The sequence below is a fragment of the Cyclopterus lumpus genome, chromosome 22 (genome assembly GCF_009769545.1).
Source record: "Cyclopterus lumpus isolate fCycLum1 chromosome 22, fCycLum1.pri, whole genome shotgun sequence".
NCBI lineage: Eukaryota > Metazoa > Chordata > Actinopteri > Perciformes > Cyclopteridae > Cyclopterus > Cyclopterus lumpus.
The window spans coordinates 3,093,285-3,105,883 of record NC_046987.1 but is presented as its reverse complement, the minus strand read 5'-3'; the positions used below and the strand labels follow the sequence as shown (position 1 = coordinate 3,105,883).

At 42.3% G+C, this 12,599-nt stretch overlaps 1 protein-coding gene across 2 annotated transcripts in view; it reads left to right on the top strand.

Annotated features, from left to right (window-relative positions):
• The window catches only part of ccdc88c (coiled-coil domain containing 88C), a 40,024-nt gene that overhangs the window by 3,526 nt on the left and 23,899 nt on the right, over positions 1-12,599 (top strand). For both annotated transcript variants that reach the window (XM_034563059.1, XM_034563060.1), the window contains exons 3-6: positions 1,563-1,671; positions 9,956-10,025; positions 10,940-10,998; positions 11,702-11,785. In XM_034563059.1, the coding sequence (XP_034418950.1) occupies positions 1,563-1,671; positions 9,956-10,025; positions 10,940-10,998; positions 11,702-11,785 (322 nt within the window). The remainder of the gene's footprint in view (positions 1-1,562; positions 1,672-9,955; positions 10,026-10,939; positions 10,999-11,701; positions 11,786-12,599) is intronic.

The window sequence follows — 12,599 nt, the reverse complement described above, 5'->3', positions numbered from 1 at the left end:
GTTGGTAAATCAGTCAGTCAGAGAAGCAGTCAGCTGTCATAGCAGTCGGTCTGTAAACCTGCTATATATATATATATATATATATATGTATATGTATGTATGTATGTATGAAAATTAAGTGGTGGTCAAAATCACTGAAAGGAGTTGACATGGCATTTATAATGAACGCACTGAAAGGAGTTGAAGTGCAACTGTAGTGAACAGAATGTCATTTTACTTTAGGTGCAGAGTGAAGTTTTAGTCTAGTTCAAATTTTGGCTGTGATGAATTGAGGTGTCAGTGTAAGTGATTAAAGAAATGAGTTGAAGTTTATATATGATTCTGATTTTTGTTATCGAGATATGAAAAGGATTTAAAGTGTCAAATGAAATAAGTACAACGTGAGGGTGAATTGAAAGTGCTGAAAGGAATTAAAGCTGTGTAAGAGTAAGTTGAAGTGTAGGCTACGTGATGAAAGATAAAGCTGTGGAAGATGTCAGTTGAGGTTGTTGAAGTTTAGATTTAGTGTCAGCACTGAAAGCACCAGGAGTACAGTGTGTGTTTAAATTAGCGCTGAAACCGTTAGTTCATAGTTAGTTCATTAATCCATTAGAAGTCAAAGTAGTTTTGATAATCGGTTAATCCTGTCAGTCATATTTCAAACCACTCTGGGGTTTCCGATTCATCACAGGGAGGAATTGTTGCTTTCCTCTGTCAGAATTATATTAGATAAAAAGAAGCCATATGAAGATTTCACCTTGGGCTCTAATAGGAAACGGGGAAATATATATAAAAATATCATTTCCTGACCTTTTGTCCTGAGGACCTGAGATGTCAGTTAACCACCAAAGGAGATGAAACAAAATAATAACAAATGAGTCCCAGTTTCAATATTTAGGACCTCCAAGCATTCCAGGTGCATAACATCAAACCGTGAACAAAAGAACATGACCGACTGAGACAAACAGATGTTTCTTCTGCTAATGAACAGACGGTGGAGCTCTCAGAAAGTGAAGCCTCTTAGCATGAAACAGAGAGTGTGACAACGCACAGGGTGAAAAACGCCATCATACGTTTTATTTCACAGGCCCTTAATTCTCTGCAGAACAGGTTTTATTATGAATACAGGCAAATGTTCTCAACACTGCCTTTGAGTTGACAGTTTAACACTTACAATGGTGTGTGTGGTGTAGTAGCATAGCGGTAATATTACGCCCAGCAAAAACAAAGTGTGTCTTCAAGCCTCTGTATATTTACAATAGTCTACATTAGGCATCAAACTGACGTCATGTTTTTGTAGGACCGCCAGACAGCGTTGTACACGCACACACACACACACACACACACACACACACACACACACACACACACACACACACACACACACACTTGTTCACATGCAAATCAGTCTGGCACAAGCTGATGTGAGCATCTATCTCTCTAACACAATAGGTACCATACACTTGGAATGTGTGTGTATAATTAACAAGATCTTTGTTTTAAGAAGCAACAAGTAACGTCAATTGTGTGTGTGTGTGTGTGTGTGTGTGTGTGTGTGTGTGTGTGTGTGTCTCTTTCCATAGCGACCCCAGCCCAACCAATCAGAGGCTAAACAAAAATGTGAACAATGACTTGTCTCTTCGCTTATACAACCTGACCGTTCTCACCAGACACATCAGGACATACTACCAGGTATGCACACACACACACACACACACACACACACACACACACACACACACACACACACACACACACACACACACACACACACACACACACACACACACACACACACACACACACCACACCACACCACACCACACACACACACCATGCTAATGGCAACATGGGTCAAAGCATGCATGCACCACAGTACACAAGCCGCAGTCTAGATTGTATTATTATTAGTTGTATTCCTTTAGATTCCTTTTGTCCTTAATGGTCCACAGAATCCAACATATTTTTTTCATAAGCTTGAATCCGAGTTGTGAACATTGTGTGTGTGTGTGTGTGTGTGTGTGTGATTCATGGGATGTTTATTGATGATCTGGTATCAAAATTGTGTGTGTGTGTGTGGTGTGTGTCTGTGTGTGTGTGTGTGTGATTCATGGGATGTGTATTGATGATCTGGTACATCCGTATGGATCACCATTGAGCTTGCTTAACAGCCAGAGCTCTGCAGCGCTCGATGGGGGCAGGAAGTAAGTTTTTTTTAACTGCTGACAGGTTTGTGAGACTAATTTCTCCTTTGACTTTTTACATGATGACTTTCAGAAATAGTTATTTTTTTCTTCTAGACAGCAGGCAAACGTTTACATAATCCAGAAAGGGTTTCATAATGTATCAAAGTAGGAATACTATATCAACATTGTGTGTGTGTGGGACGTGACTGCAGCTCAGTCAAATCAACTGCATATGAACTCCTTATTTCTTGATTTGATTAATTATACAGCAGACAAACGCCTCTAAGCAACGAGCTGCGATTAGCTTCGAGGGGATTGTCCACATTGCATCATGGGCCTGGCATCAACACACACACACACACACACACACCTCATCACATTGCCAACACTTTTCTCTCTGTAATTCAGTGGAAGCTTCCAAAGCTCTTTAACCATCTGATAGCCATTTGTGTATTTTTTACATGAATAAGGTGGTCATTACAAGACCTGGCATTATCATTATGAATCCTCTTAGGAGGACTGCTTCACACATGGGTGGCCCCCTCGTGCACACTCTCAGAATACAGTGCAACACTGGTCATGTGTCGCTCAAGCAGATCAGACAACAATAAATGCAACAGTGTGTGCGTGTGTGCGTGTGCGTGTGCATGTGTGTGTGGTGAAGTGGGTCATTCTGGGCAGCGTGAGGTTAATCTGTCCATGATGGTTAATCTCTAACCACGGTCGAACACCCTGGCCTCAACACGCACACACCTCACAGTACAACCTTAAGTCAATGAGTTATGAGCCTCAGAACGCCGCTTAGTTTAGGATCAGGCACAAGAACACACACACACACACACAGGTATCTATCCAGCTGTTTTCAAGGGGCCAGGTCAGGGGTCAGCAGCCTTTCCTATCCAAAGAGCCATTTGGCCCTATTTTCCACCAAATAAAATATGTCCGGAGCCGCAAAAGCTATTTGATATCACAGCGTGTCCTTTAGCGAGACCCTGAACCGCCAGTTGCTCCCCTGGCGCTTCACAGCAGCCCACTGCTCCTAGAATATGAAGGATGGTTTAAATGCAATAATTTATTATTTGAATGAAATAAATAGGCCATGTCCACACTACTACGTAACCATTTAAAAACGCATATCTTCTGCTACGTTTACACTGAGCGTCGTCACTTTGACGGAGTTTTAGACTAGAGGACGGAGGAGTTATGAAAGGCTCCCGAGGACGGACACGTTTTCACTAACGGACTCCTTAATATCTCACGAGCTGCCACAGAACCAGCAGCAGGAGTTGAGTTTGGAGACTTCCTGAAAGTAGATGTATTTGCTCTGTTTGCTGCAGCAGGTGAGAAATCGCTCTTCTTCGCTCGTCTGCAGCTTGATACTGTTCAGCAAATGCTTTGTGCTCGTTCTGGAAGAGTCTTTCAACATTACATGTTTGATAATGCCTGTCACATATAAAGCATACTGGTCAGCCAGCATCGTCGGCAGTGAAAGCAAATGAATACGTCCACGCAGAATTAAACTCTCTATTTTTCTCTAACGAAGGCAGGGCTCTGCATATCATGATGAGCCACCTGCAGGGAAAGACGCTTTACTGCGACGTCATAGGATGTGACGCACATTTTAGTTAAACAAATATTACATTTTTTTTTATTTTCAGTGACACAGTAATGGCTCAAACTCAAAGATAAGAGGTGTTCCCTTTGAATGATTGTCCACTGGGCAAAACCTAAATAAATATATATATCTTCTTTTTTTGTCAAAGCCTCAGGGAGCTGCAACAGAGGGGCTAAAGAGCCGCATGCGGCTTCGGAGCCGCGGGTTGCCGACCCCTGGGCTAGGTGTTGGCTTTCTCCTAATTAGATGAGGTCTCTGCAGACACACAGGCTGATCCAGTGACTCCTCCCAGTCTCCCCAGTGACAAAGCACAACGTTTACGTGTGTGTGAGGGGGGGGCGACGACGACGACCCTTCTGTTCCGTCTCTATTGCACAAAGCACAGTAACCTGAGATCACAAGCTCTGGATACTAAGCTATTAACTCTTCTCACTCGCCTGCTGGGTTTTCTGTCTTAACGCTGGAATAAGTTTAAGACGGTAAAATCACCACTCTCAACTGTGTGGATTGTCGTTTACAATGTTTAATATCATTGTAGAGGAAGAATTCCAAAGTAGTGGATACTTAATGGCTCAAGAAACTGCATGGAGGCTGTTCGTCTTCTGAAAATAGTGACTTCTGAAAATAACGTTTTGTCATATTTGCTGAAACTTTCATTAGAGCACAAAATGGATAATCCGTGACGATAATCCCGTTCCTCTGGATCCCCAAAGTGCTCATAACGGCATTTTCCAGAATCCACCATAGCCGAAACCAATCGGAAGCAGGATGAGCCTCTTATGCGGTGTTCACACTATGAGCAACCAGCGAGGCCCGCTACGTTGGCGTTAAATGGCATAGGGAACTGTTTTTTTAGACCGACCTCGTGGAGACAAAAGTTTAGGATTGGTTGACGCTTCACTCATTCAATGTGGCCAAGAGCACAATTCCCAACATGTGAACCAGGGAACATATTCTTCCTTCGCACTAAGATCAATACAGATTTTCACACTAGACAGAATTGACATGGACAGCGCTACAGTGACACGACCAAATGACAAAGCAATTAACTGTTTGGAGGAACAAAAGGGCTGCTTTATCCAGAGGTTGGTCAGATTACAAATATTTGCAGGCTGTCAATGGCAAACAATACAATGAACCTCTTTTATTGCCTCAAAATTAAACGTGCATGAGTGTGAGGAATTTTAGAGAACGTACTTATTCAAGTAGTCAGAACATATTTTCTCTCATTCTAGCCCGAGAGTCTGTTACCCTTATGACAAAATGTCTGAGCTTGACAGCTCCTGCATGTAGAGGAGTGAAGCTCTGGCTCTGGTGAACGACGTTTTATTGTTATGTCGTAACTTAAGCAGCGGTATGCCCTCCCCTCTCTTTCTCTCACCCCTTCCCCCCATTCACTTTACTCCTCCTTGGTTACTGTGGGAACCGCCAAACAAAGCCCTGAGCCTACATGGGATGTTTTTTAGCTCCATATCCTCTGGCCTACTTTGTACTCACTCACACCCTGGCCGGGCGGATTGTTCTAGTCGGTGTGTGAATTGGTACATGTGTTTGACTCTAACTAACTAACTAACTTGTGTGTGTGTGTGTGTGTGTGTGTGTGTGTGTGTGTGTGTGTGTGTGAGAGATTTGGATCTAACTTAAAGAGTAACAACACATCTAAACCTGTTTTTAAAGTGATAAACTAAATTATTTGACTTACTTTACCTACTTACTTTACTTTGATGAAACGCATCAATGCTGTAGGTAATATTGATATTTCTTATCACATTTATAAAAAACATCTGCATTTCATAGTTTAAAATGGCTCAGAACCTCAACCACAGGCGAGCAGACGGTCTCCTGAAGACACAGATATCACATTAAAAAATAAACAATAAAATAAAAGCATTATGTTTAGATTATCAGAAAGCTAGGGGAAAAAAAGGTGATCCACAATAATATGACTTTATTATTATAATTACTATGCTTTTGGTCCCAAGTAAATACATATAAGGTGTTTTTTATTTTGTTCTTAAATTTAATTACATTTCATTTAGCTGATGCTTCCAAAGCAATCATACACAGTAGACACAGCTACGGGGAGCAATTCAGGTTTAAGTGTCTTGCTCAAGGACACATCAACTAGGGCGGGCCGTGGGTTGGAATCGAGCCGCCGATCCTCTGATTGAAAGACGGACCTGCTAACTACAGCCGCCCTTAAATCTTAATTCAGATGGAAATATTGTACTTTTTTACTGCCATTATTAATCAACTAGTGGTTGATTCGGGTGAAGTGGAGCCGTACACGGCAACAGAACATACAGAGAAGAGCTAAAGCAGCATCAACCCTCGACCAGGGGCTTCCAAAGAAAAGGTTACAGTCTTCACAGCTTCACATGACCTTGTTTTGTAGTCCTGTGTTCATAAACAACAGTTTATGGCAAGTGCACATTTTAACAAAGGTTTCATAGGTGTCTCAGACACACACGAAATGTGCATTTATCTTTGACCAAAAGAATTGAAATGGTCAGTCAACTTGTTTATTTGCTTTCTGATAAGGCAGTCTTGGGGTGAAGTCATTCGACTATACTAATTTTGAGGATAGCTTCATAATAGACTGTGTTTTTTATTCTTGACGAAAATCATTTTAACTGGCGATCAACTTGTTTCTTTGCTTTCCGATAATCAGAGAATCATACTGTTTATTTTGGAAGAAGATATTTGAGTATTTAGGAGTGGTGGTCGACTCATAAAGGTCAACTTCGACAGGCCCCTCCCTGTCTCCTGATTGGTAGAAGGGAACAACTCAGGGCTGAGAGACAGAATACTAATGTTCCCTTTGTCAACAGAAAGAAAAACACCTCACAGAAAGGACAGACAAGGAGTTACTATGGAGGAAGGAATGAGCCTTCACTTGTTTCCCTGTTTCTGTCAGTCGGCCCTCGAAACATTTATCTGTTGACCAGCAGAACCGTGTGCTGTACCTCCATGCAACTCTCGCAACTGTCAATCAGTTTGTACAGACTGAGTTGGACGCTGCTAGCTATGTTTCCCTGCATAACAAAGTATTCACACAAAGAATATATTGGGACCCACTTACAAGCTTTTAATTAAATCAGATGGCACATAAGGCCGTGGGCCAAGGAATACAGGAATAGAGGAATAAAGTAATAGAGGAATACAGGACCGCTGATTAATTACAGTTTAACGTTAACCATCACAGTGTGATAAACAGTTTTACTGATGGTCGTTATGTCATTATTATGGAATGTGAGGTCTAAAATAATTATCTCAACTCTTTCAGAATAAGTAGATCAAAACAAGCCCAAAGAGTATCTAAATTTAAATTGTTGGACGTGTTGCTATGGTGATTTTGGCAAACTTGCTTTGTGGAACCGAACAGCCTGATTTATGTAATCTTATCCTGAAAATTATCTAGCTAACTACGTAGCCAGGTTTTGTGTGTGTGTGTGTGTGTGCGCGCTCTAACGGTAGCTCAGATCCATAGATATTCTCCTGCAGCAACATCAGGATCTAACACTTAAAAACTGACATGGGATCAATAGAGCCTGCTACATGACCCATTTAGACACACACACACACACACACACACACACATGCAAGACCCAAATCCATGGCCCACTAACACACTGGGCTCACATTTCTAATCCCAGATCAATAACATGGTGGCGGCTAACAAAAACATGAGCCGCTTGGTTCTGTGCTCCACAACTTAGACACCACTTTAAATCAACTTTAGATCTGTAAAACCTTGCCTGACAATTTCTTTGAATAAATCCCAAATCAACTTTGAAATGTGTGCCCGTGGATAGGCCTCATGTCCCGCCCGCTACACGGCCACATCCAACCATGTCTGGTCAGTGCATCTCAAGGATGTTGATGCATAGACATCAGCCCGACATGAGCCTGCTGATCAACTGTCAACTTCACGGGGAATCATGTCTGTAGGTGAGGCGGTCCTCTACGCTCCAGGGTCCAGTACTAATGAAATAGGGAGATTTTACTTTTGATTTCTTTCACAATTAAAAGGTGTTTATGGAATAGTCATGGCTAACTAGCACAAGCACAAATAACACTGCTGATTTGAATATTGATGATAAAGACCATTTATAAGTAACTGACAGCAAGGGAAATGAAATCTGTATACTTTAATGATCCTACTCACATTCCATAATTCCCATAATGTTTCCGTACAGGTGTGAATATTCTCCAGTCTAGTTTTTTATAGATCACAATGTTTGTGCAGACGCAACGGTTATAAATGATGACCCAGAGGCACCTTAATGTGAAGCAAGGTACTCAACCTGGGCCTGGGGACCCGGCTGAAAGGGCCCCAAACAGCTATAGATGTATTATAATGTTTAGATATGAGAAATATTGTGTTACCTATTGTGCTCTTAAATAACTTACAAAACGGCCCTCAAAGCACTTAAAATGCAACTCGGCTATATCGCCTATAGTGTACTTCTACTTCCGAAAATAGGTGATTATGCACATTATCGACGCTAATTTTCTAGTTTTCATTGAGTTGTCAGCAGATATGTTTTTACACCGTATCAGTCAAGCACAGCGATGGATCGAAAAACCAAGAACATGTCATGCAAGGTATTACCTCACTCGCTCCATGAGAGTGTGTTTAGTTGAGTCAACGGTTGTCGTTGACTCAATCTGCAACGTTTCAGCCCCGCTGTGCCTTTTAAAGACATCTGGTGGCCAGCCTGCATGTTTTATTCACTGTGTGTGTGTGTGTGTGTGACACAGAGGGAGACTGCAGGGTCTCTCATTACCTCATGGTGTATGGGCCGGTGCAACAGTATCTGCAGGTATATAGAGCTCTCCGCTGTAACCGAGGTGTAAACCGATAGTGGGTTTAGGTGCCCGGTTAGCAGATGACACTCCATACCAGAGCGCTGCATCTCTGATCAGAAAGTTGTGACTGTGAACAAATGTACACTGTTACATTACCAAGTGCAAATTGAGTTTTCCAGTCCATAATAACCATGGAAAAGGCATCAACTCATGTTAATTGTGCGTGCGAGCAAGCAGGAGTGTGCTTTTGAGTTTATTATTCCAGCCAGACTCTCCCTGCTGACAGTCACTTCCCTCATCCCACAACACACACACACACACACACTTCCCTTCTCCTTCACCAGGGGTCATCAGCATGTCTCCTCCCATGCGTCCTTTCTGTAGACCTAATGTCTTCCTATGTGACCTTATTCCACAGACATGCAGACAAAAATTGCTTTATCAGACACAAAGTGAAGGTGTTTTTATTTTGCCTCACATTGTCTCTTCCTGTCTGGACCATTGGGTGTGTTTTGTGGGACAGAAGAGGATATTCTGGAATGGGAAGCATTCCCTCCTAGAGTGCTGTTTCTTTCCTGACACACACATACATACATACACGCACACACCCTTTATCGACAGCAGGGTGTTCCCTGTTGGCTGCTCGCCTATACACACACTCACATTTGCAAACGTGTAGGTGCACAAGTCTGGGTCATGGCTGGACTTTGATTTCTTTCCACTGGTATCATTAATATAATATTTGTGTTGGTGATTTTAGGAATCTAAATTGTCTAACAAACTACTAGATAATTGCAATGAATAAATGCCAAAGACATGATGAAGGTAATTAGACACACACACATATACACACTTTGTATATGCTTGCTATGTGTTTATGTATAAATGATCAATTCAGCCAGGCTGTAAATGTGTACATCTCTGCTGTAAAGTTGGGCAGGTTAACAAGCGTCTGTGGGGATTGACTCTCTTTTGGAGCCGGCCTCAAGTGGCCGCTCGAGGTACTGTAGTCTTTGTACCTTTTGCGTCCGCTTCATTTCTCAGCATCGTTTTCTCAGTTGCTGCTTGTACAAAAACAAATTGGCCCAAAAAAAATCGTGATTGGATTATTCTTTCTTCTTAAATACTGATATAAGCCTTACAATCAATACAGTATCTTTCAGGTTCTAATCAAATTTATTTTGAGCTTCTGTGTCAAGGATCCATCTCAATGCTTCTGGTGCCCCCAGATGTCGTCCGATGGACAGTTTTGTCAGTAACACTTCCTTTTGCACTGTAACCATTAAGACCATGAATTTTCTAATGTAGTTTTTGCTCTGTGTCCGAACAACCCCCTCTCCCATCCTCATCTTCAATACTGCAGGAGACCTTACAGCAGCTAATCGTCATGCCCCTTCCTAACATTCTCTGCATCGCCAAGGATCCCATATCAGGTAACACACACACACCCACACAACCACACAACCACACACACTTCAAGTCCCACATATTTCTACTGTCTGAGAGACATTACATGATGGCCACATAGCCGGTTTGGAATTTAGCAAGAAGGAAATCTCTAGTTACTTTAATTTGTTTGACAAAACAAATGGCTCTAACCCTAAGCCAGCTCTCACCTACAGTAACATTCAGAGACATTTTTTTTAAAGATTGATTGGCTTATCTATTTTCAAGATTTAAGTCATACATTTACAAGAAAAATAAACTTCAATATTCTCTGAGAGTATAAAAATTAGGAGTACAAGAAGGTGCTAACTCCAGGCTCCAGTTTCGTTGCTCCTAAAGCAGTGTTATTATGGTATGGACAGCCTCTGAGCCGAGGCAAAAGGTCCTGAAATATTCATACACACGTTTTCTCTCACGTTAGTCTTTTATGAACGTAAATAATATTGTAGAAGTTTTATCTTTGACAACACAGAGGCGTTTATCATTTCAGCTCATCCAACCCTCAAAACCAACCGTTGAGGTGTTTTTCTAAACACACAATGTTACCATAGTTACACACTGACACTTTGAAGGGACCCATGTGCCCATCTGTCCCCCCCGTAGAGGCAAAACAACAGAGAAAACGCACACATGAGCTTCTCGTGTTGAACCTGATTAAAGGTGTTTGCGTTTTCGCAGCGCTCCAACCTGTTAAAGGGAGTAACACTGGAGCTGTCTGTTGTCAGCAGTGAAATGTTACACTGCCGGAGTTGTACACCACCAACCTTCAAACGTTCAGTTCAAAGCAAACTTTTTTTCGACTTGACTTTTCTCATTCTCACTTTTATTCAGCTCTGTCGTGGTTGAAGTGCTCTGTTGTCATGCATTCTGACATAGAGCGTGTCTCTTGTGTTTCCTCCAGCTAAGAGCATGGAACAGCTGAAAAGACTTTTGTTGCTGATACTAGGCTGTGCTGTCCAGGTAACACACACACACACACACACACACAAGCCCAAACACAGCAGCTTACTGTACCACCCAGTCTCTCGGCAGGAAGTGTGTTTGTGAATATTTAGTTTTGCATGTCTGAGCACAGCGTGGATGAGGTGCAGGGTGGGAAGGCCGGATCAAAATGGAGTCACATGGAGCTCCATCAGTGGGTTTTCAGCCAGATATGGTGAGATAAGAGTTAATTGGGCTCCCTGTAGTAAAAGAGGAGGGGCTAGGCACGTGGGAGGTCGGGGCGCAGGTGGTTTCTCTGTCTGTTTGTTCATCTCCACCTCTCCCATGGCGGGGAACCCACCAAGGTGCTTTATTTTTTTGGTTTACTTACCACGTGGTTTCTCCCGTCATCGCTTCCGCCTTCCTAATTCCTTCCTCCCTTTCTTTCACTCTTCCCTCCTTTTGTCTTCTTCCCTACCTGTACTGGTTCTACTGGTTTCAGGAAAGAGGCCACGAGGGAGCGATGAATGGAGAGACAGACAAACGGAGGGAGGGAGGGAGAGGGGGATAAAGCCACGTGCAAAAATTTATGTCAATGTCAAACAAACTTGCATCCCTCCCCATACATACTGCATTTCCCATAATCCTGTTCTGCTCGACGACAAAGACACATTAACAAGCACTGTTTTTATTCAAATGTCGTTTGCTGTTTTTTTTCTTCTGCTGTGTGTGCGTGTGTCAGTGTGAGCGTAAGGAGGAGATGATAGAGAAGATCAAGCTGCTGGACATTGAGACCCAAGCTGCCATCGTCTCTCACATCCAGGAGGTCAGTGGAGCGCAATGATAGAACCAACTTCACTGGATTCATCCCTGAGCATTGGTTCTAAGGACGAGCAGAACTTTGATGTTTAATATTAGACAGAGGGGGATACACAGAAACAATCAGACAGGCACTGACGGATAAATAATGTTTATTTTAAATTTTTTAACTGAAGCATGTAAACATGTTTTAGTAGAAACCCAAAATACGAGCATGAATAGGAAATGAGCATGACACGTTCCCTTCTAACTCGAAGGTTCAGGTCACTTATTTTTTGGTCTTCATCGGTGGATAGAGAAGAGCCTTGTAGACCAGCTGCTTTACCAAAACAAAACGACAACAAACACAATCTGTATCGGCCCGATGCGCCTCATCAATCCATAATCATAATCCATAATCATAATCCATCAATCCATAATCAGCGGCCAAAACAAACGTGAGGGGAATCTCTAAAGGTTCTTATGCTGATCCAATCCGTGACTCAAAGCCATGATACGTTACGAACCGCAAGTTTTGTGATCACCCTTCCTTGTTCTCCATGTATGTCTGTGCAGCATGAAACAGCCGACACGAAAGAACAATAAGCGCTCGGTCAGCAGTAATATGATTAAAGGCATTTTGTTCTGAATGTGAAGTTTAATGTCACTCCATCCTGACTCTAGACCGGTCAGCGCTTTATTCCTGAGACGGGCTGGATAGTGAGGTCTTGCTAATGATGTTATCTCGCTAGTTAACTTCTCTTAAGCCCCACAGACATGTTGAAGAGTCTTCCATTAGTCGCTGTGTGGACAAACATGGTTCAAACTCACACAACCTTTGA